The sequence below is a fragment of the Dipodomys ordii genome, unplaced genomic scaffold (genome assembly GCF_000151885.1).
Source record: "Dipodomys ordii isolate 6190 unplaced genomic scaffold, Dord_2.0 Scaffold133, whole genome shotgun sequence".
Lineage (NCBI taxonomy): Eukaryota > Metazoa > Chordata > Mammalia > Rodentia > Heteromyidae > Dipodomys > Dipodomys ordii.
In genome coordinates this window covers 5127402-5153534 of record NW_012267349.1, presented here as the reverse complement: position 1 = coordinate 5153534, position 26133 = coordinate 5127402, and the positions used below count along the sequence as shown (strand labels likewise).

The 26133-nt window shown below is 36.7% G+C and overlaps 1 protein-coding gene across 1 annotated transcript in view; it reads right to left on the bottom strand.

The window, feature by feature from the left end:
- Thsd7b (thrombospondin, type I, domain containing 7B) overlaps positions 1–26133 on the bottom strand; it is a 793597-nt gene that overhangs the window by 503092 nt on the left and 264372 nt on the right. Inside the window, exons 5-6 of the mRNA XM_013030805.1 lie at positions 21222–21377; positions 14201–14398 (exon numbers count right to left, since the gene is read on the bottom strand). Of these exons, the coding sequence (XP_012886259.1) occupies positions 14201–14398; positions 21222–21377 (354 nt within the window). The remainder of the gene's footprint in view (positions 1–14200; positions 14399–21221; positions 21378–26133) is intronic.

Sequence of the window (26133 nt, the reverse complement as noted above, 5' to 3'; positions counted from 1 at the left end):
TACTAGCACAACTATGTTTATTGCAGCATTATTTACCATAGCTAAGATATGGAACCAACCCAGATGCCCCTCAGTAGATGAATGGATCAATAAAATGTGGTATATATACACAATGGAATTATATGCCTCCATCAGAAAAAATGACTTTGCTCTATTTGTTAGGAAATGGAAAGACTTTGAAAAAATTATATGAAATGAAGTAAGTCAGGCCCAAAGAAACATAGGTCCCATGTTTCCTTTATTTGCAATAACTAGTATATCTGAGTCAAGCAGGAAAGTTCAGTTAATTTGATGTTAGGGAAATGATCCCTAAGATATCTATTCAAACATTTTTTTCTTTCATGTAATTGTTTCTAACACATTTATAAGATTATTTCTTTGTTGCTTTGTATGTCCTTCCTCCACGGTATAACCCCTGCTTTCACAATATTTGATGTTGTTAAATTTGTGGAGGGGAAGGGAAAAAAACAATTCATTTAATTAAGGATACAGGTGGACCTATTGCAACAATGAGATGTACAAGTCATTATGTCAAAAACAAACTTTACAACTTTGGTGGGGCGGGAGGGTTGGGTGGTGTGGGGGGCAGATGGATGGGAAGGGGAAACAAATGAGGGGGCAAGATAATGTACATAATGAGTACATTATCTTGCCCATGGAATTGTAACCCCTCTGTACAGTATTTTCACAATAAAAAATAATAATAATAAAAGAATTATCCCCACCTCTGGTCCTCAGCTCCACCTAAACCTGAGCTCCTCCCTGCTCTGGAGTTCCCACAGTAAACCTGGCCACTCCATCTCTCCATCCAGACCCACCTGCCAAAGCGCCTACCTGCCCCAGACAGACCTGCCACTTGGATGGGGACAGAAGCTATGTGCTCCCTCTCCTGGGAAATATGTCTCCTCTAAGAAACCTTCTAATAATCTTTCTCCTGTTCCTGCTTGCCTCCACATGGTCCTCTGGGATGGATGTGAAGGATTACAGTGTGCAGTATGAAAGCTAGTCAAGAAATAAAGTTGGGACTCCTTAAAATGAGCTTATGATGGGAGCACTGTCAACAGGACCAATTTCAGGGTACACTGTATCCATATTATCAGGAAAAGCATGTATTCTAGGACTGACGTTTTTCCCCCTAAGAATTTTTGCACAGAATGCTGACGCAAACAGGGTAAAACTCTATCTTACATTTTTTTTGTGTGTGAGGAAGTGTAACCAAGGCTTGGATTAAGGGTCTTAATTTCCCTATTTGGCACTTTTCACTCACTGATACTCTAGCACTTGAGCTATGTCTCCAGTACAGCTTTTTTGATGGTTAATTAGATATAGTCTTATGAAGTTTTCTGAACAATCTGGCTTTGAATTACAGTCCTAAAACCTCAGCTCCCTGAATCTCTAGGATTATAAGCAGGAGCCACTCAGCTTTCTCTCATATTTGAAGAAATGACAATGAGTTTCACTGGAAAGAATCAAATTACCCTTCACACTGTAGGTAGCTAGCATCATAGCAATTTTCTGAACTAGTTCTGCAGGTTAAAATAATGGTTTTTCTTCAAGCACACGGTTCTCTGCAGACTGAGTAAATTCATGGAAAGATTTCAGAATATCAGGACTAACATTGTTTTCTTTGCTTAGTGATAAATGTTGGATTGAAATGATTTTACAATTGTGCTCTCTGCCACTTTTATCACAGAGAGCTGTACTGGTCTCTGTAAGCAAAAACCTTTATGCGTTAATATTTCTCTAAAGAGAAAGTCATCCCTCCCCTTCTATATCATTCGTGTATATGCCCTAGATCCTTAGGAAGAAAATATTTTATTTTGGTCAAAACACTGGCTGTTCCTTCTCAATAAGAGAATTTTCTGTTTACCTGAAATTTCTGTTTCTGTCTTCAATTATTTCACTATTTAAGTTTAGACCTAAAAATGTATATTATGGCATATTTCCTTATTTTCAGTTATTTAATGTTAAATAATAAAAAATTGTTTATTTAATGAAACATAACAGTTTCTTGGCAAAGACTCTGGATAAGTCCTTGCCTGTTTTGTTCATTGTTGTTTTTAAATCAACAGTATCCCTTCTAGGAATGGTAAAAAAATATGGGGATGATTTTCTCTGATATTGATAGTCTATTGAGAAGAGTGAGAGACATTAATTTCCTCAATTTAAAAGAAATTATTACATGGGCAAGATAACGAGTACATTTCTTATCAAGCACTGTTGCCTCCTCTTTGTTTTCCCCTTCCCATCCCTTCGCATACTCCCCACAATAAAAAATAAAATAATAAATAAATAAATGAAATTAAAGCTGGGCACCAGAGGATCATACCTGTAATCCTAGCTAGTCAGGAGGCTGAGATCTGAGGATCACAGTTCAAAGCCAGCCCGGGCAGAAAAGTACATGAGACTTTTATCTCCAATTAACTACTAGAAAACCAGAAGTGGTGCTGTTGCTCAAGTGTTAGAGTATTTGCCTTGAGCTGAAGAGTTCAGTGACAGCGCCCAATCCCAGAGTTCAATCCCTATGACCAACAAAAATAAAAATAAAAGTAAAAGGAAATTAAGTCAATGCAGAACTGTTCTGTCAAAAATGGCTACAAATAGTCCACACAGCCATCAGCACTTTAAGAGCAGATTCCCACCGTGGTTCCTCTTGATGGGACCCAGGCTTCGTCAAATTACTTCCACTAGTGGTGAGCTCACCACTCACCTGGCTGGCACATAAAGTGAAATGTGTACTCTCAGGTGAGGATAATGTTTGTCATATTTTATTTTTTACCAGTTTATCTTTTTGAACACTACCAATCCTATTCATTATATTTTGCCAATTCTGATGCAATATGAAGCATTGCTTTTATGTTCAGAATTTCACCTGCATTTTAACTGAATCACTCAAATTTAATAATATGGTTTTACTAGCAATTTGGCTATTAGCACCCTCTTAAACGTTTTTTTCTATGATAGAACAAGGAGCTATTTTGTCTCTATTTTAATAGTTTTCTCCTACTTTTTCTATGGTTTGCCTCACCTCCATTTTTAGTGAATCTGCTCTTCTCTCTACTCCAAATCCGAGGTGTTGGATAAATTCCACATTGCTTAGCTGTGTGAATATGATCAAGTTTAAAACTACAGTTGCTAGGGAAACCTAAGTAACTAAGATAACTAGGTAATAGATATCTAGATCAGCTTTTCTTATTCCAGAATGAAACATGTATGGGCTTTAGGTTTGTATCATACCAGGTTATATTTCTCTTTTAATTTCACACTAAGGAAAACAGAGGCAACATGCTCAGAGTTTAGAAATCATTTTCATGAGCCTAAATCAGTGATATACATCAGTGGTGTAAATTCCCTTAATGCTTCTTCATTGAGAGAAAGTTGCAGGCCAACTTTTACCTAACAGAAAAACATCATCTTAACTAATGGTAGTTATTGAGTGGGTCTGGTACAGAGTAGTGCCAGTGAAATTGGTATATGAGATTGCATTCACTGATATATAGGGAATATAGCAGGAACTAATTTTAAAATCCAGAACTAGGATTCAGTTTTCTGCTGCTCAGAGTTATTTGCTAATGAATTTTTAGGCTATCAGAATTTCTCAGATATGATATCCTGATCATTAAAATTGGAAAAGAAATAATTCCAAATTATGCTGTTGTGTGAAAATATAAAGAAGACTACCTGAGACTCTGTAAATATAAATCGAATAACTTAGTAGATCTGACACTCGTGACATCAAGCCAAGAATAAAATGATGAATGGGTCAGGTTTCTGCCCTTGAGAAGCTAAGAGTCAAATAAAAGAAGCAGACAAGTGAGAAATAATCTTACTATAATGCAGTTAAGGCTTGGATAACTAAATCACAAAGTGTTAGAGGAGTAAAGGTGTGTACTCTATCAATTAAGATGATCTCTGCAGTAGTGGATATATACTCTGACACAAACTGGCTTTAGCTATGAGGAACTATATTATTCTACATGAGACAATATTAAACTGTAGCTTCAGGGGTTGGACATTTTCCAGGACCTAGAGAATGTTTCATTTCTGTAAATTCTATACATTGCTGAACCAAGTGACCATAGAGGATTGGGATTATCATAATTGGTTGTGACATAATCTGTGACAATCAATAACTATATTATTTACCTAAGATTCTAGACCAGCATGAAAAGGGGTGAAGTTGGAGTAGAGGGACTATTTTCTGAAGGACATCATTCTAAAACGATGTGTAAGGATCAGCCAAAGGAGGGAGTGGAGCTAAGATGGTAGAATAGAAACACCTTTTGTTTGACTCCTGTCATTGGAAAGGGACCAAGCAATAGAGATGCCACTATATCCTGTGAAGATAAAGTAAGAACTCTGAGAACTAAAAAAAAGATGTGACTATAGGCCTAAAACAACCTGGAAAAGTACAAAGGTAGAGAAGGGCTCAGAGCAATTTGCAGCTTTAATCCAAGTTCTTCTACAAGAGGCAAGGCAAGTGGCCAAGCAAGCATAAGGTAAACCCAGAGCATAATCAGTCATCAGACTGACAAGAGACTGGCAGGCTTATAGGCAGGAGAATTCAAGGTCCTTACAAATGCTTGGTAATTTTAAGTAACTTCCTCTGAAACTGGCCCCACCTACACATCAAGCTGGTTTTGGAGGAGGAAAAAATACACACACCTCAAATTATATCCTTCAAACTCTACAGGAAGACCATAGCTATAAGCTACCTTGATAAAGATCCTATTATTAGAGAATAACCTCTGTGGATTATTCCCAGAAGATACAGGGAAATCACGGATCACAGTGTTAGTTTTACAATGCTTCCTTGACTGAGTTACATAAGGCTGTAAACCTTTGGCTGTAGATAGCATTTCTTAAGACCCTACCTAGAGATATGAACAGGGGAGGGGAGCAAGAGAAGAGCAGTTAATGTTGGTCCTGCCTGCAGTGAATTGTGTGATTCAAAATATACAGAACCCTGGTAACAAAAACAGCATAAAAGCAGATAGTGTGACCAACAGGATAGAGGACTCAGATTTAAATCTACCCATCTACAGCCACCAATTCTAGACAAAGATCCCAAAACTTCAAGTTGAAGAAGTAACAGCCTCTTCCATAAATTATTATGTGAAAACTAGATATCCACAGGTAAAAGAATGACTCTAGATCATTCTTTCTTACTATGTTAAAAAAAAAACACTGTAAATGGATGAAATCTTAAGACCAGAAAAACTGGAGATATTAGAGGAAGCTTGGAGAGGTAGCTCAAAGCTAGAGTGCTTTCCTAGAATGTGCAAATCCATGAGTACAATCCCAGGCACCTTATACTACACTACATACACAGTACTAAAGGAAGGCATAGGGAAACCCTACAAGATATTGGCATAGAAACACGCGCGTGTGTGCATATGTGTGTGTGTGTGCGTGTACTCACACTCATGTGCCAGTACTTGGGCTTGAACTCAAGGCTCTTGTTCTTTCACTTGGCTCTTTGACTCAAAGCTGATAGTCTACTCCTTGATTCATGAGTGTAGTCTGGTTTTTGCTATTTAATTGGAGATAGGAGTCTCAGGGATTTGTTTGCTATACCTTTCTGCAAACCACGATCCTTGTATCTCAGCATGCTGAGTAGCTAGGATTAGAAGTAAGCACCACAAACACAGATTTTTAAAAATAGGACTCAGCTCAGGAAATAGCAGTAAAACTGGCAAAAAACGAAGACATGAAAGAAGAAGGGGGACAAAAGGTCTCAAAAGGAAGAGGGTAAGAAGTAGCAATATTGGGCTGAATATGATCAAAATGCTTTATATACATATATTAAAATGTTACAATTAAATCCACTATCTTCTACAACTAATAGAATCTATCAAGAAAAGAAGCAGTCCAAAAATATAAGGTTGAAGATATGTGTCCCCAGTAGGGAAACAACTTGAATATGACTTGGATGCCAATATGCACAGAGGTCTCAGAAGTAGAGGACAACAAATTGTGAGCTATGGATTCCTACATGTTTGTTACTCCTATGGAGTGAGAAAACTACTAGGGTTAACATATCCCTAAATTTACTTGCAAAACATTTTTTCTTCTTTTTTTGTCTTTTTAAAATTTTTCCTGGCATCAGTTGGTTGTACAGATTTCATTTTGATATGCATATATATATATATATATATATATATAAATATATATATATATATATAATTACCCTGACCAGACTCCTCATTCCTTTCATCATTCTCCCTCATCCCTTTCCTTCTTTCCCAATCTAATCTCAACAAGCTTCATTTTTCATCTTCACACCCATATAGAAAGTATTTTAATTACATTCATTCTTTTCACTCTTTCTTTTCACCCTCCTCTCCATTACAGGCAGGATGATTAAAGATATTTTTCTTTAATTCCTATAGTCTTCCTTTGATTTTATTTTGTTGTAAGGGTGATGACAGAGGTAGTAAGGTAGTGAGAATAAGTAAGTAAGGTAGTGAGAATAAAGGGAAGAGGGAAGGAGAGGAATGCAGGCAAGAATTCACTGTATATATTGCAAAATTGAGCAATATAAGGGAAAGGGTAGGCTGAAGGGAGATGAAGATGTTGAAGTGATGACACACATCAAGGCACATGGCAGATACAAACTGCTTTGCTAAATGGGAAAAATTCAATATATCACCTAAAAATTAAAAGTGAGGGAAGGGATGGATGGGCAGGGGGATGTGAAACTGTCAAAAGGGGTGACATTGATCAAGATGCACTGTATGAATAAGCTGCTTTGGTGTATGGCAACTCCTTTGTACAACTACTGAAAGATAATAATATTTTTTAAACATGTGATTGTCAAATATTAGTGGAGTGGAAATTTCAATTCAATCATTTATTTGGTTATCTCAGTCATAATAAAAAGCATAAAGCTCTCTTGGACTACCTAGGTATGAAGCAGGGTAAAAAAAAGGAAGTTATTCAAAATACAGTACCTGTTTATCAACAGGCAGCATAGGATAAATTCAGCTCTCTCTTTAGCATTTAAATTGTTTCTCCAGTTTATTTCCCATCTTCCCGTCAAACCTGGGTGGGGAAACTGTGATTATAACATGTCTCTATTTTTTTTCTTTCGGATTCCTTCATTGGCAAACATTATTTAGGTTTCATCTTTAATTTTACAACAAGTCATCTAAAGGAAAAGGAATGAGGAACATATCTATAGGAACTCTCCAATTTAATCTCTTTTGCAGTCTGATACCTGAAGCGTGAATAGCACAGTCTGATCTTATTGGCAGTTTCAACTGCAATGTCAGGTTCATTTCAAAATTTAATACAACACATTTGTCATCACTACACTTCCTTCAGTAAGAACATTGATACCAAATGGCTACCAGTCGGTGGTCTGAAAACGATAGCTTGCTGAAAATGAAAACTCTCTTCTAAACCAAAATAACTCATCTCACATATTATGTGTCTTCTGTTTCTGCCAGAGAACACAATTGCTTTCCACTATTTGATCTTTTAGTAATCCATCTAGGTAACAATAAAGGAATAAAAGAATATTTACTCACTGCTTGCTTCTGGAAAGACAGTAACATATTTCATGATTCCCAAGAATAACTTCACCAGCAGGAAACAAGAAACAACAGATCACAATCAATACCATTGTTGATTCTAAGTATAAGACGTGCCTAGCACAGCTCTGGCAAACTGCAATTTTACTCTAAGATTCAGAGACTGCCCATTGGCCTCATTTGTTCTGGAATAGTGTTTCTTAAACTTTGTCCCTGGAGCTACACCATTAGCATTATTTGAGAATTACTGAAAAATCAAAATTCTTGAGTCTATTTCACAACTGAATCAGATCCTGAATCATGGTAGCTTTGGAACCACTGGTCTAAAACAAAAGAAAGGAAATAGAATAACATGATTCTCCAACACCTCAGATCCAAACATCCTATACGATTAATCACTTTAACAAAAGAGATATGTTTCTTCCATTTTTATTAAAGATCATTCCATCCTGTCATCCACTACAAAAAATATGAAGAACCCAGTTTTGTGCCAAAAGTAGTATGGCTCAATCAGAAGTATTATCAACATAACCTAGATGTCCTAACTCCGGAAAAAATGGACTTATTACTGTTTTTTTATGGTTTTGTGTTTTTTTTTCTGAAGGTAAGTTAGGGTATTACCAAAACTATTAATACCTAAATGTCACTCAAAAAAACTGAATAAACTCAGATTTATTCTTGAGAGGTGATTCTGTAAAAATTACCATTAAGCTGGGAGCTGGTGTTTAATATCTGTAAAAATAGCTACTGAGAATGCTAATATCTGAAGATGAAGGTTCAAAGCCAGCCCAGGCAGAAAAATCCATCAGAACCTATTTCAAATAAGCCAGAAAAAAAAACACCAGAGTGGAGACACAGAGTTAAGGCATGACTCAAGTGATAGAGCACCAGCCATGACTGAAAAATCCAAGTGCGAGTGAAGCCTTAAGTTCAAACCTCAGTACACACATACACAAATGTTGTCATCACTATGCTTTAATTGAGTGGGCTTTTGTGTTGCTTGTAGAAGTGTATACTGCATTCACTATTTACCTTCCCAATCACACTTATCTTACTTTGAGCTGCAATAAATGCAACTCTATCAAAGATTCTTGCAAAATAAGTAAAAGCAAAGAAAAGTAGTTAAAATAATAAGGGATATATAGTCATGTAAGTTACTTTCAGGAGAAACAGAAATTCATCTCACTGTGATGGAAGCTATGTAGAGCATATAGAGCAAGGTTATTCCAACAGTGAAGCATAGAGCATAGATCTAGGTAAGAATTTGTTAAAATCAATTCTTAATCTCTAACTGAGGGCTCCTCTGGGATTCTTTATGTTCAGACAGGTCCAGAGAAATTCCTTTTTTTTTTTTGTTGGTCATAGGGCTTGAACTCTTTTCTGGGCACTGTCGCTCAGCTCTTCAGCTCATGGTGGGAGCTCTACCATTTGAGCTACAACACCACTTCTGAGAAATTCCTTGAATAAAGAGATACAGAGACTAGCTGTTGAACTTTTCAGTAGGCAGCATAGGAATAGTACATGATTGGCAGGGGAGGAATCAGCAGGATCTACAATCCACTAAGTCTTACTATTCAAAAAAAAGTAAGTCTTGGAATTTGTTCTGTTTATATAAAATGCATGTCCCTTAATATTTACAACTTTTTAGATTTCTTCATACATCCAACAGTATACTTCAAGAATTCCATACTCATGGAAAAATGACTACATTTGCTACTCAAAGAGACATACATTTAAAATGACAGCATAAACCAGGAGCCTGGTGCTTCTAGCTAGTCAGGAACCAAGATCATCAGTGATCAAAGGGATAGGGGTAGACAAATAAAGTCAAGAATTCAGTGTATATTCTAAAAAATCAAAGAAGAGTGAGGGAAGGGTTGAGGCAGGTGGGATAGGTAAGAATGCTGAAAGTGGTGTCATTGATCAAGATGCATTGTCTTCATGAACTACTTTGTTTAATGTCAACTCCTTTGTACAACTAACTTAAAGATAATTTAAGAACAAATATTTAGAAGAGCTAAAGGATCATCAGACAAATATGAGATTCTTCATCATTAAAGGCTTCAGAAATAAAGTCTTAGAAGCACAACAGTGGTTCTACTTAGAATTTTAGTGAAACAACACATATTCAAATAGGTAAATTCTAATCCAAATGGGGTTTGACATTATCCTCACAGATAATACAGAGAATATTTCTTGAGCTCTAACTATAAGCAAATCTCAGAACTTCCAACATCCTATCATAAATTAAAAGGCTTTTAAGAATGTTTATTCCAACAGAAATAAGCAATACTCTAGCATCTTTGAAAAGGTACTTTTGTTGGAATTTACAAGCATATACCATTTCAGTCTGGCAGAACCCCATCATCAATCATCCAAAATCACATAGCAGCTGAATCACAAAATGTACACCCAGACCACATTTTCAATTTCTTACTGGACACAAGTCTGCTCCAGTTATCAGGAGGCCAGCATGTTCCTATTACCCTGACTGTGGCTATTGCCCCACAAACAGTGAAAGAGTTTTATCCAGGCATTTAAAATCCATGAAGACATCATGGAGCTCATGTAAACAGCATTAACTCCAGCTTTCCTCATAGTAGTTGAGAGAGTATAGGTCATAGCTGAAAATTAGCATTTTACAGGAACAAGCAATGAATCTAAACTTGCCATAGCCTGAGGAAACTTCTGTAACTACTAAAGAAGGCAGAGCACATACTGTAGAAGAAATTCCTAGCACTGTGGACACAAGGTATCATGACAATTCTCTAATGTCCACAATGAAATGACAAAGCATGACATGATTTTGGGTTTCAACCAAGCTAATGATCTTTCTGTTTTCTTTACTGAAATTTAGGAGGAAGAAGTAGTTACATGTATTATGATTTTTAGTATTATATTCATCATACAAAATGCTCTTTGCACAATTAACATGAGATAATACATTGTACACTGTAAACTTATTTGGAAAGGCTGTAAACCAGGCACATCACTATTTACTGTCATACACATTATTTAACTCCCATAATCATGACAGTCAGAGGTAGCTTTTATTACCCTCTCTCTTTTAATACTCAAGTTTGATTCAGGAGCATAAACTAGCTAAGCAAACGCACTTGATTCATGTCTCTAGCATTTTTTTTGTTTTAGGTACTTTTAGATGCAATTTTATGCTTTTGCCCTGACCAGATTTTTTTGCCGTGACCTACCTCTACCTCCTGAGTAGCTGTGATTATCCATGAGTACCACCACTAGCTTACATTTTTAATTATCTTTAAGCAATTGTAGAAATGAGTTACCATTCAATAAATCAGTTTATGAATGTAATGTGTCTTGATCAATGTCACCCCTGTCAATATTCTAACCAGTCCCTCTCAACTTTCCCCTTCCTTCACTTTTCTTTCTTTCTTTTTTTTTTTTTAAAGCAGCAAAGAGCTGGTTTATTGCAAGCTCGAGCTTGGTCCTCTGCGCACAAGGTAACCGGTGAAGCTAAGAGGCCCTGAGCATAGAATCAGCGCAGTTTTTATAGTATTGAACAAACAACTTTAAGGAACTTTTACATAAGAAATTACATGATTGGTTAACATTTACATTTAAAGCAAGCTAAACTGGGCAAATAATGATTGGTTGATGTTTACAGAAAAATGTCCTTGGTCCATAGCTTGACTGAAAAAGGTTACAAGTCACACCCGGACCAACAGAATGCATGGCATGTCTCGCCCTGGGCTCTGAAGAACTGGTTGTTTAGAAACTCTTAGTCCTAGGTGGCTGGGGGGCAACACCACTTGGTGGCTAACACCTGCCTTAAGCAAACGCCATCTATGGCTCCAAGAATTGTGCATGGCTTTCTGTCATAAATTCCTAGTATTGGGGCTAAAGTGGATCACGCACGAGTCAAGTCGCAGAACTGAGATGGAGTGTTAAACAAAAATGGAGTTGCTTAGGTTTCTTAAACATTATATTTCTTCCCTAGGGCCTTACTGCCTCGGCCTCCGGGAGGGGTTTGCAGCTTTGGGGGATGATTCTGAGGACTTTGCACCCTTGGTCAAGGCTGTAAAGCCTTTGAAGTCTTTTACTAAGCAACTCTAGGCTCCCAGGCTGACATTCCACTACTAACTAAAACCAGTCACAGTTAAAATCATACAAAAACCATACAATCATCTAACACAAAGCAAAATCATCTAACACAAAGCAATTCGCACAGAAGCAAAAATGGCTCTTAGGTGCTGTCATATATATATATATATATATATATATATATGTATATATATATATATATATACACACACACAAACACACACACACACATATATGATTATTTTTTTACGTTTTTCAGGGGAATGAAGAATGCCCTTCACTTTTCTTAATACTTTAGGATATACATGGAGGTTGGTTTGTTTTTTTTTTTTCACTCTATTCTTCCCCTTCTTTTCTCTATTCATGTACTCCTCTCCCCTTGTCCCCTCTCCGCTGCTTTCAGGTTCCCGTTCCTTGGTGTTTATTTTGTTGAACTTAGATTTTGCCTTTCTAAGTAATTAAAGCAAGTTCTTCACTATTAGCTTACTTATTGATAGTCTTGCTAACTTTTGTGAAGGCTGACTTTGAACATGATCTTTCATCTTCATCTCCCTGATAGCTGATATTATCCTCTCCTGACTGCTGAAGGAAAGGACAATTCCTGAGACACTATGAATGATGAATAGTTTAGTTAAAATTCCAAGAGCCCAAGGCTTCTGACATTGACACTTCACTGTGGCCCCACACTCAACACACAATATTTTTATGAACTCTATGTGTGGGATTTTCCCCATACCAAATAATTTTCTGACACCAACTGGAAGTCGTACAATTCAACTCAGTGTTCACATTCTATTCTTGGAGACAGCATCAAATTCAACAAGGGCTCAATCCTCTAAGACTTCCTTCATTTCAGACATCACAGGTCTTAGCTTGTCATTCAGGCTTCTGGCAGTCTAGTTCTAAGTCAAGGTTCCTATAGCTCCTTCCTCAGAATCTGTAAATTACCTGGACAACTCATGGAAATCAAGGAAACACTCTGCTTACATTGTCTATTATAGGCTATTATAATAGATACAGATGGTGCCAGATAGAAGAATTGAATATGTCATCTTCCTCCCTATGAATCTGCATGTGTGGAAAAACTCTGAACCTCATAGTTGAACAATCTTTATAGAGGCTTCACCATCTAGGCATGGTTAGTGATTAACTCAATCTCCACTCCTTGCTTTTTCCCAGTAAATGAAGTGTGGGACTTAAAATTCCAAGCTTCTAATAATGGCCTGGTCTTTCTAATAAATATTCTCCATCCAAAAGCAAACGAATTTTCATGTTATTAGGAAAAAGATGATACCTATCACCCAGTAAAATTCCAACGGACTTCAGAGCTTATCACAGACAAAGAACAAAGACTAAATTACAGAATAAAAAAATCTACTAGCACACGGATTGCTCAGGACATTAGCAACTATGCCAAGAAACAAGTATGAAGACCAAACATGTATATTTCTTATTATAAACAATAATACAACACAAAGAAAAGCCACACAAAAGTGCTTGTGTTGGTAAATTGCACAAGGTGTCATATTTAAGCATTGTTTAACAGTAGAAGTAGACACTATTCGTTTTAACCATTTAACATAGCTACTAAAATCTGTTGTCACCCTCTACTTCCTCTACTTAATTAAACAAGAATCTGGTTTCTTGAAGTAACCAATTAAGTCATTTGATATAAATGCATGTCAGCCTAATTATGGCAGTGATTTAAAAGTAAAGAATGAAATAACACGACAAAAGATAGAGAGGGAGAGACAATGATGTGGGGGAGAAAATACTCTGCTGCATGTCAACCCTGGATGAATGTTAATATTCCACTTCATAATTTCCTTCTGTTCTGTGGGTTCCTTTGCTCTAAACGTCAAAACATTTCATGCCACATACCAAGAGCATTTTAAGTGGGGCTCCTCATGGAAGAACTGATTAGTCAATGTGCTCAATATTCTCCCAAGAGACTTAATTCCTTTTAATCTCCAGGATAAAGATGTAAAATGTCACTTTTATCATCGCCATGTGACTTACATATTTTTAAATTATCCTTCATTTTCAGCAACCATTGTCCCAAAAGCTTTGTTATCAAGGAAAGACATCACTTTTAATAGTTTTACAAATCTTGACAGCTTATACTTTAAAATGGTTCTTTATAAATATTAGTGTTATGTCTAGAGCTGGTTTTAATCTAATGAAACATAAATGAAAAGATCTCACTTAGTCTTTTTTCTTTCTTTTTAACCTTGGCATCTTTATGAGGTTACATTTGTTGATAATGTATAAAAGCATGAACTCAACCACAGCAAATACAAGTGGAATTAATATGTTTTTAAAATTATCCAGATTAATTCTATTTTCTATTTGTCATGACAAAGTAAAGACTCCAGAGTACCCTGTGTTAACAATGCTCTTATGTTATGGAACATGTAACTCCATACAAAGTGAACAATCCCACTTTGCAGCAATGAGACACTTGACTGAATCACAAATTTGGAAAGACAGGAAAGACTGCTTTTCTCCTTCAGGAATGACCTTTGGAGAGTGGCAACATGTCATTTGGGAGTGTCCTTTAACAACTGTAGTACATTGTTGAGTCATACCTTTTTCATCCTGACAGACAGCCTTCAGGATGTGATGTCCAGGGCCACATTTTCCATGATCAGCTATACAGATTCCTTCTGATACCAGCCATTGATAACACATTGGATCCTCACAAGGAACAGATTCCACCAAATGAGGACAATGCCCCATAGGCCCTGTGGATTCCATAAGCACATGACGCTGCCTCATTTTAAAACCTAAAAGAGAAAAGAGCAAAGGTTTCACAAGATTCCATTCTTACTGAACAAAAGAAAAGAAGCAGCTGCTATGTAAGATGAAATTTTTATATGAATGTAACTTTGAAGCAGGAATTACTTCTGTTTTTAATTTTGAGTTTGAACTCAGGGCATCATCTTTGTTAGGCAGCTCTCCACCAATTATGCCATAACCTCACATACACCTAGCCATTTTGCTTCCATTACTTTTTAATAGGGTCTCATTCTTATGCTCAGGCTAGCCTGGACCATGGTGAGTGCCACTGTACCCAGCTAAATGATGTATTATCTTAATGTCTACCTTATGGAAATTGGAAGAATTAGAAGTAAAAAGGAAAAAAAAGTAGAAATAAAGGAGTAAAGAAAAACTGTCTTCCAAGAGTTTACAATATGGATGTTGGATATAAAGTAAGATATTACAAGCCAGATGTAATAATGACAAAATAAATAATATGCATCTAATGCTATCAATAATCCAATAAATAGTGAGAATGGCCTTCTCACAGACAGATCTTCATTTTAGTTCTGCTGTTCTTTTTGACATCCTTATTACTCAGTATTAACCCAAAATGTATTTACTCTTTAGTTTGTGACTGGTACTCTGACATTTGCAGCTTCTTGCTTTGAGAATTCCCTGCATGGCAACACTGAGATTTCCACATCATTCTTTTTTGTAAGATACTATCTCTATGGATCTCACTGTACATCCTGGTCAAGCATGAATTTCTATTCTGTTTTTATTGTATTTTATGTACCATGAGATTAGGACCTCAAACTCTCACCGATAAGAGACCATAAGTCTATACAGTTACAAACCATATCAGCCAGGGTCAATCAGGTAAACATGGAAGGAAAACAATCAAGTATTAAACTATAAAAACATGATCCATCAATGGAAAATGAAGAATGCAGGCACACTATAAATTGCTTGGCTAATATTTGACTTCCATTGATAGTTGCCATAAAATAGTATGGACCTTTAGTTTAAAGATCTTTCAACTTTCCCACAAATAAAACGCCAAACACAAGTTATGTTTTGTTTTTATGTGGAATCATTCTTTTTAATAATGGAGATAAAAGTCACATTCCAAAAAGCAACATCACCAGTAAATTCACTTAAAAAGGAATGACTGAAGTGGCACTGTAGCTCAAGTGGTAGAGCGCTAGCCTTGAGTTGAATGGCTGAAGGACAGCGCTTAGGCCCAGAGTTCAAGCCCCATGACTGACCGAAAAAGAATCTCAAAAAGGAATGACTGAGAAATCAATTAAATTCTTTAGTCTGGATTTTTCACTGTCTGGCCTTCATGGTATTTAGCTTTTAATGGTGATGTCTTTCTTCCCTGGAGCTCATCTTTTCTTCCATTGTTTGGATTCCAACCTTACTTTAATTACCTTTTAATTATTTTATGCATCCAATCTGTTGCATAGATAACATCTTAAAAAGTCATCATTAATGTTTTAGCTAGGGTAAATAAGTAAAATAAGAGAAAATAAGAGGTAGACTCTCCCATCACTTTTCCCATAAAAGAAGGGAGAACAGGCTAGGAGGCAAGATAGGAAACAAATTCAGGTCCATCCTACTTAAAATTGTATTATCATTAGCAATAAAATGGAAAGGTTCCAAAGTTCAAACTGTTGTGGAAGAAAGAGGGGTTCTTCTTAAATATACAGCCAAGGAATCTAACATAAAATGGTCATGTGGTTTCAGAACACCACAGGGATCTAAACTTGCTTATAGTAGGACAGGGATGAGAATGCAAATAAATAGTCATAGTACTTTAATTGTGTTTTCTTATTCTTGGGTAATCCTCTCTATAAATGAGTCTGGGGTGGGGATAACAGGTGAGATGGGAGAAAATGATAGAAGTGACTATGATCAAGAAGCACTATACTCTTAGAAGGACATGTGAAATTGTAACCTCATATATACCTTTGAAGTTCAGAAAATTTAGAAAAAAAGAAATAGTCAAATCTCACTTTAAGAACCAGCTACCTACATGAACTCATGATTCAGCCAAGGGTGACTCTATTCTCATGACACTGAGATTGAGATTAATCAAAAAGAAAAGGCTGCCTGCTTTAGCATCTCATAGTTGTAAGGTTATATCATTAACTAGCAAAAATAAAATGTACATAAAGGCTTAACACCCTCCTAGGGCAACCACAAGGAGAGATGTTGACAAGACACTGGACTCCAAACTAGACTTCGGTGAACATAAACCTATAATGATTTCCTAGTTTTGCTGCCACACAACTCAAATGCCCTCTATTCTTCTAATGTAACACTAGAATGCTGCTTGTTTGTTGGCTTATGTTTGCACTTTCTTAGATTTTTCATATAGATGAATAAAACACAGCATGGATCCTCATGGTTTACATTGTTTGATCGTTTAAACTGTTTGACAACCAGCAAAGAGTGAAGTACATACACCTAACAGTCTCTGCTGAAGAATTCCGGGTGTTGCATTCCTGAAGCCATTGAGGAGCATGTGCAGTTTTCCTCTACAAGGCAATTGCATCCATCTTTCCATGGATCTATGAGCTGCATTGCCTCAGTCGATAAATTCTTTCCGGTTTTCATTTGTGCTGCCCTTGTCAAGACTAACTAGGATCCAATGACATTACAAGCTCAGCATAAAACAAAAACCTTGAGTTCTTGTTATTATTTAATCACACATTGACATTCATGGCTACAAGTAGACATTAGACTTCTCCCAAGTTCTGTTCCAAAAGCAATACAACAACTAAGTTCACTGTAGCTAAGTCTCCCAAACACTCACTTAATTTCAATTTAATCAGGCAATATCATTCAATAAATATGAACAGTTTTGTATAGCTCATCACCTTCTATTGTGAGATGCCACAGGAAAGACAGAAAACTTACACCTATTCCTCAGAAAGCACATAATCCAACAAGTAAAAAGGGTATATAAATTAAGCTTCTATGGGAAAATTAGGAAAGCTATTTTACTTATATTACCATAAATTACCTCAAAAATATATTGCAAATTACTATCCCCATTTTATATATGTGAAAGCTAAGGCTAGATTATGTTCTATTACTTTCCTTTATTGATGTTTTTATTACAGATTATGTGAGTGGGTATGAAAGTCAACTCTTGTGTATGTTGTAGTTTAATCCTACTTCATAAAATAAACCCAAAACATAGAATGTATTACTCTCTTAAACTAAAAGTATACGGATGTAAAAATAGAACTTAAGGCACTAAATAGAAGAATTATAACCATCATTTCCTGACCATAGAGTCAGTTCCCCTTCACTAAAATTAATATTATCAGGGTTTCTTTTTATCTTCCTATGGCTCAATACATTTTTATAGTACATAATTCTACAGAAAATCCTTGCAAAGGAGTGAATACAGTAGTGGGTTGGGGAAAGGAAAGAGAAGACAGCAGGAGAAAGGTCAATATATTTTAATAGAAAATAGGAAAAACTAAATGAGACTCAGGAAGGTGTGTCAGGTCCAGCAACTGACTTTCTGCTCTTCTATTGGATCGGAAGAGTTCGTGTGAACTTCCGCAGGGAGCTCTATGAATACCTCTGTGTCTCTATATTGACTCCACAGAGACAGGCTTGAAGAAATAAACAAGGATTAAACAAAGATCACGGAAGCTTATGCGCCTGACGCATTTCATTTGCTCTTTGTCTTGGAGAGATGTTGGATAACAACTCAGAATCAAAGAACTGGGCAGATTGAATTGGTGATTTCATCCCTTTATACATAACCCACAACTCCTACAGGAATAGCATTTTATAGAACTGTTATTTGTTCCCAGCCTTTGGTGAGCTTAGAAAATAAGAAGCAGAAGAAACATGAATAGAGTGATGCCTTCCTGAGAATGGCATAGTACATACTAGTGCCAACACACAATGTCATAAAAATAAGAAAATCAGTCTTTTAGCATACAAATTATCTATAATAATATGTAAAATATTTTATAAGCTTCTCATTAACAATGGAGTCTATTTAGGAGACAAGGATTTTTCTCCATTAATATTATACAAGATCTATGGATAAGATGAAAGGTTATATGAACACCTGTAGTTACCTAAATTAATTTTGTTTCAGAACATCAAAAGCAAAGTGTCAAAACAGCCATAAACTTCTGGGCTACAAGCTATGCTTTCTTATGGAAATTGGGGAGATTTTTGGAGCTACAGTAGAAGAGGATATTATATTGATAGCCATCCTTGGCCTCCTAGACAGATAGCTTTTGGGATGCTATATAGAAAAATCTCCATTAGATTCCTTCCTATAAAGTTGCCTTTCTAGACTGTCTGCAAGGGACAATGTAAGATAAATGTAAGTCAATACATCAAGATCTTTTAAAAATATGTATTACACTTACATGTAGCTATCCATCAGCATTCTTCTCCACTAATTTTTTTACATACTTCTCTAATTATAACATTACAGAGTATCTCCAAGATAAAGCAATAAATGATCAGACATGATGTAATTTATAATTCCTCTGAAAGGCACTCTAGCCCCCTTGACAAGCATAAACCTGTGGAGATCTGCCTTGTCTGTCAGTCACTGATGTGATGGAAGGTTTTGAAACAAGTGAACACCACTGATTTTCTAATGCACACTGAATAGCTGACAGCCAAAAAGTTTAAATGATGCCTGATTGAAGGGTGCCTGACTGAGAATAATAGTTATGAAAAGATAATTTCTATAAAAACTAATTTCTTCTATTAGGTAATAAAACACTTCCTACTTGATGGAGAAGAAATACACCTTTCTATTATATATATATATGTATATATATATATATTTTTTTTTGAGTGTGTGAACAAAAAGAAACTGCCAAAACATGGTGTCTGGGGAAAAGACATGAGGAGAAAAAGTTTCCAACTGTCTACCTTTATTTTGTTGTAGTTAGGTTTTTCCCTCAAATAATACCTGACTTTTTCTCTTTTTCACCTTTGTACATACAATGAAATGTAGATATAATTACGTGTATGTGTCTGTGTCTGTGTGTGTGTGTGTGTGTCTGTGTCTGTGTCTGTGTCTGTGTGTCTGTGTCTGTGTCTGTGTGCATATGCGCCAGTCATCAGACTTGAACTCTGGGCCTATGTGTTTTCTCTGAGTTTTGTTCAAGGTCAATGCTCTACTATTTGAGCCATGGCTCTACATCCAACAATTTTTGGATTACTTATTCAAGATAAGTGTCTCACAAACTTTTCCTATCCAGGTTGCTTTGAACTGTGACTCAGATTTTAGCTTTTAAGTAGCTAAGATTATAGGAGTTAGCCACTCAGCAATGGTAAAGACTTACAGTTACTGGAGAAGCTGTTGGGTACTATGAACCAGAGTTTGAGCCTACTCAATTCCAATATGCTATGAAATTCTGTGGGATCCCTGACCTTGCCTTCTCTTCATTTACAGTTTTTTCTTTGGGATTATACCAGTATGAATTGAGTTTCTGTCACTAACACCCAAAAGTGTCCCCATTGGTATGAGTTCTGTAGCTTTTAACATAAGGAAAGTAGCATTCAAAGCAGCAAAATAATACCTAGATGAATGGCCCTGCCAGGGTGGCTGGGGTAGCATGACCTAGCCTCACATGGCTTCCCAGAATGGCTGTAATAAGCCAGGCATAGATGGAATGCAGAACTGGTTCCAAGAACGTGCAAGTGACCTGTGGGAGTCTCATCTATAATTACAAAGACTGAAGGAGGCCTGATTATACATGTTTCAACCACAGAGCCATAGATTATTGCTACTAGTTTTAATGGAATGTATTTGTATCTACACACTGAAGCTGTGTGAGGGCATTCTGGTTACATGTCAAAGAAAGGAGTAGCAAGACCTCCCCACCTCTGCTCTCTTGAGACACAAATAACTACGATTTGATGAAAGACTGAAACTTTGCTTCTTCCTGCCCAAGACTTACTGCTCATCTTCTTCTACTTTAGAACAAGAGTCATTATAAAAGTCCAGATACATGGGATGTGATTCTGGGTGTGCATATGTGTTCCTGTGAGCACTCCAGAGATATTGATATGTAGGTTTTCAAATGGATGCATTGAGCTGTGTGCTGGGATAAGGACACCAGGGGTGTAGCTGTGAGCCTTGCTCACATGCTCTTTCTGTGCATGTAAAGTAATTAGTAGACAGCTAACTTCCAACTTAACATACATGGATCTTAGTTCTCTTTTAAAAGTAAGTATATTTTCTTAGCACTAATATATAAGGGAATACAATATCAGCAGAAATTAACAGATCAATGAAAGAAAAGGCAAATTGTTTCTGAAAACAATTTTTCAGGGTGGTGATGTGCACTTTAATCAGAAACTCAAGAAAACTAGACAACAAAATTCCATAAAGTCAAATCAGCACAAAAAAATGTGTGAAGATTTCACTTCAAGCCTTAGGATAACATTAAAAAGTTAGCATTACACATTAGTACCCTTTTGGGTACTAATATGAAATATCAAATATTATCAAATCAATATCAAATATTTATATATGTATATAAAGTAATATATGTATATTACATATAATTGATACATATATATGTGTAATATGAAATTGAATGTACTCATTCCATCACTGCAACCCCAACCCCAAGACAAAATCAAGGTCAGATGCTCTGCTCCACAGAAATCTCCCCAATTTCCTCCCTAATGAATGAGTGCTGCTAGGGTAGAGGTGGTTATCTAAATTTCACAAACAAATGCTGTCTTAAGCAGGATTAGTCAGACATTTAGTCAGCAGAATAAACACATGCACAGTAGAAATCTAATCTATACCAAACATGCAAACAGAGCACTCACCTTTCCTCCCCTGGGGATCTTGGCAGTTTTCATGAGTGCACTGGCCCCAGGCTGACCAGGAAGAAACTATACAATCAGTAGAACAAGGAACGTTGCAGAGCTGAGAGGCAGAAGGGGCAGGTCCAAAACATAGTGTGTTTTCTACGGGTCTAAGGACTGAAAGACAAAAAATAAAGGTCCATGTTACATTCTTTGGACATCCTAGAATTGTTTCTAACTTCCCTGTACGGTTATCTGCTTCACCACACCAGTTTTATGGCTACACGGGATATAGGAAAACAAAATATGAGCAGTCTCTAACTATATTTAAACATGTTGGCTCTATACTATTAGCATTGGGAAGGAAGACAGTAACAAAGGGCTTGCACTTGATATTCCTCAATTGCAGAATAATTCCCTTGGAATTCAAGAGCACAGTGGAAATATCATAGATACAAATTATCCAGAGTGATGACTTAAAACAAAATTAAATAGCTTTGTGAAGTTTCAAGATGAGTCTATCTTGACTATATAAATGACTGGGTTGGTAGGGAAAAAAATCAAAATTGAACCCCTGAGGTGAAGTGTTTAGCATAACCAATCTACTGTTGTGACTCCCCCGAGGGGTGGAGCTGGCAAAGACACAGAAGAAAAATGGTTCTTACAATAGAAGAAAAATTGGGCTCTGTGGCTGTGGAACTGACTGTTGGAAATCAGTTTCATTACCGAGGGTACCCAGGTGTACAGAGGTCCCTCTGATGGAAGATAAAACTAGGAACCTCCAGCTTTTTCTTGTGTGCACCTGTACCTTAACCATACCTGCATACTGGTCAAAGTTGTGCATCTTCAGAAGGCAGTAATCACCTGTCCCTCAGTGGGATATGCCACCTAGTATCTCCACAAATGAAGAGGGAGACAAGATAGTGACTTTTATGGACATGATAGCATATATTCTAGCTAAGGTTCCTAAAAATGACATATCACATGGACTATCAAGTGCATATTCTTACACAGAGTGACTCCATGCTGAGAAGGTTTTGGAATAATACAGACTTTGTGAGAAAATGCTTTCAACTCACAAGGTTTTATTTTTATGTGCTGGCTCCTACTATTGTCTAAAAATTTCCTATATACCATTTATATATAAATGGGCAGTTCAAAATGCATCAAAAATGGAAATTGGCCCAAGGAGACTGAGTAGTGAATCATACTTTCTCAATTTCCTCAACTTTTTCTTATGTGTTTTGTCAAGTGAGGTAAAGACAACGATCAACCACAGCTCTAACCAACAGAATGCTGAATTGGGGCAGGGGGAGCAAAGTAATAAAATAACAGTAAAATAAAATATTGTTGTAAAAATAAAGTGACTTGCTCTGTGGGGGAGAGGTAGATTAATGAACAATGAGAATGCTTATATAAATTCCTTATGCAAATGAAAGAGAAAAGGGTAATGAAAAAGTAAGAATGTTTTGTTTGCAATTAATTATTTTAAAGTTTACCAAAAGGATTTGACCTGACTTAAAATGAAAGGCAAGACCAAAGCAAGATCACCAATGTAAATGTTAAAATAAATATGCCATGTAGCATGGACAAGGTATAGGACATAGCAGGGACAAGGAAGAAAGGATTGCTTGTCAGGATGGAGGGGGAAAACAGTGATAAAACAATGATTGTGCTAGAAATAATTTGAATGAGCAGAAAGGAAGTTGTAACATAAGACCTGTAATCCATGGGTTTAAAAAATAACCTGAGAGATAGGGAAGAAGTTGAGATTTCTTCCCCAGGTCAAGAACACAAGCTATATATAACAGTCATTCAGTGACTAAATAATGCACTCCATGAGCATCCATCTTGGATGGTAACTGTTTCCAGAAAGTTCTAGTCTAAAATAATAGGTCAAATACCATATTAACAGAGACAATGGAAAGAGTTTTATTGCAGTATTGTATCAGCAAAAAGCTAAAAACCTGAAAGTCTTAAGGTGGAAATGTATTTGGGTCATTGCAAAGCATGTTAGCAAGTGCTCTGGAAAAATAAAAATAAATCCAAAAATAAAACTCTGATGTGGACAAAAAAGGAAGTGAGGCATGTCAGTTGATAATGTAGTTATCTATTAATACATGTAGTTATCTATAATACATGATTGGCACAATCTGAAAAATATTAAATCATTAATCTGCATTTGCAGTATTATTAAATGTGTGTGTGTGTGTGTGTGTGTGTGTGTGTGTGTGTGTTGGTGTGTGTTTGTGGCAGTCCTAAGGCTTGAACTCAGAGCCTGGGCAATTTCCCTGAGCTTTTCTATTCAAGGTTAGTGCTCTACCAGTTGACCTACAGTTCCACTTTTGCGTTATGGTGGTTAATTGGAAATAGGAGTCTCACAGACTTTCCTTCTTGGACTGGCTTCAAAACACAATCTTCAGATCTCAGCTTCCTGAGTTCCTAGGATTACAAGCATGAATCACTGGCTCAAACTGAGATTTATTCTTGTTATTATTTTTAATGGTTTTTTATTGTGAAAATACTGTACAGAAGGGTTACAATCACATGAGCAAGGTAATGAATACAGTTCTTATCAAGCATTGTTGCCTCCTCCTTTGTTTTTCCCCTACCATCCCTTCCATCCCTCTTCCACGATTACACTCCCCCGAACCCCGCCTAAATTGTAAAGTTCATTGTTCAATAGTGTCTTGTGCATCTCATTGTTACAAGGGGTCAAACTATATCCCTATTTAAACATTTTGTTTTTTCCCTTGCCTTCCCCAAATTGTACTGACATCAAATGAAAGTGAAAACGGGTTATACAGTGGGGGAGGAACATACAAAGCAACAAAAAAAATCACATGGTACCTTACAAATATGTTAGAAACAATACCAAAAAAGAAAAAAAAAACACTTGTGTCCCTATCTTGGAGTTCATTTCAATTAACATCAGCCTATCTGTTAATACTATGCCTCCATCAGAAAGAATGACATCGCCCCATTTGTTAGGAAATGGAAAGACTTAGAAAAAAATTATATTAAGTGAAGTAAGCCAGGCCCAAAGAAACATAGGTCCTATAGTTTCTCTTATTTGCAATAACTAGTATATGTCTAGGACAAGCAGAAAAGGCCAAAAGCTATGTACATATGACCAGATAATATGATATTCTTATTATTATTGCTGTTGTTATTCCTAGTTTTAAAATGAGGAAACTAAAGTATAGAAATGCTAGCTTATTTGTCCATATGCTCGGTTTGGGAGTGGTGTAGGTAGGCCTTGGGTTCAGGTAGTCTGGCTGTGGAGGCTTAAGAGTATTAACAGTATTACAAGACTTTGTCATTACTCATTGAGCTGGCCACCTGTGCTTAGTGAGTAGCATGTACAGAATATTTCTTTCAGTGTCCTGAATGAATTCATTTCTCCTAGTTTTCTTGCTTATAGTTCTGAAGGGTAACTGGAATATGTGGGAATGCATCACTGTAGCATAAAAGGGGAGCTTGCCAGAACAGTCCACACTGTTCCAATGCCTAGAGAACAAAATGTTTTTCAGTGCCTAAACACAGTGTCTCATGTGTCCAACATGGTAGGACACTGTTCAGAGACCCTCATCTGCAATATACATAGGACAGGTACAATTGAGCATACAGCTTCTGAGTGGCTGTGTTTTGGGAGGTTTTCTGGAGGTGGGGGGGATGGGGTTGGATAATGGAAAATCAGTCTTATGCCGTTCCTTCCTACCTACCTATGAGTAAGAAATATGCTTTCTAGAAATTGTTGAGCACCAGTGAGTTTTATCTTTATTGAACTCAAAGTATAAACTAGTGCACAGTGGCCTATTTCATACCATGTGCTAATACTGCAATAGCTGATGAGAACTTGAAAGTGAGCAAATCAGATACAGTCTCCAATTGCTGAGTCTGTGTACCAATGCAATTTGGCACTACTGGCACAGGAGTCCATGAATCCTGACAAGGTAGGCAAGCTAAGTTGCCATGCTCTTTCCCTTGTACCATGGCTCTGTTCCTTCCATATCTCAGACAGTGCATGACAATCAATGCTGAGACTATTCCCAAACCTCTCAGTGGCTGCCACAATCTCTCCTGAGGCTGGGCCCTCGAATTGAAACTATTCAACCACCAAGGTGAGCACTTCCAGACACACAGAGGGCTCATGGTGAATCTCCTTTGGAGATCCCAGAATGCGCATAGGAAATGCTTCCCAGTAGTAATGCAGGTAGAAAGAGACATGCAGGCTGAAACTGTGGTTGTCAAAGACACTGTTTCTACAAGGCATTGCACACATTTGGCTTGCTTTTGGAAGACTGTTGAGGATTATTGGGGGATATGGGGTTAAATTCCTTGAGGTCCCCTCTGAAAAATACTTAACTTTCAATTACTAGACTGGTGGACATTGCAGCTTCTAGTATCCTTAAAATTTGAAAGTAGAAGATCTACCATATGCTGGAAAAAGACATGGAGGACCATCCTTGGAGACTAAAAAGTGACAAATGATAGGCCCAGGAATAGAGGGAAGGCCAATTGTCAGAGCAATCATATCTCCTCAGTACCTGCTGCTTTGATCGACAGTGGTTCCTAATCCATATCAATAATTTTTTCCAGTCCCTCTGTCATGTCTGAGTTGCTTAATTTAGGCACTGCATTGATGTACTTGGGTCAACTTATCTTAGTCCCAACCCCCACCAAAGGTTGCATTTGCTCTAGAAAATATCATGCATAAGTCATAAAGCACTTACCAGCTTCAGAATGTTTTGAGAACCATTTCCCCAAAATGGCAACCATTACATTTTTTTTCAAATTTGATGTGTGTGTTTTATTTTTTAATAAGTTTTTTATTGTGAAAATACCATACAGAGGGGTTACAATTACATGAGCAAGGTAATAAGTACATTTCTTATCAAGCATTGTTGCCTCCTCCTTTGTTTTTCCCCTA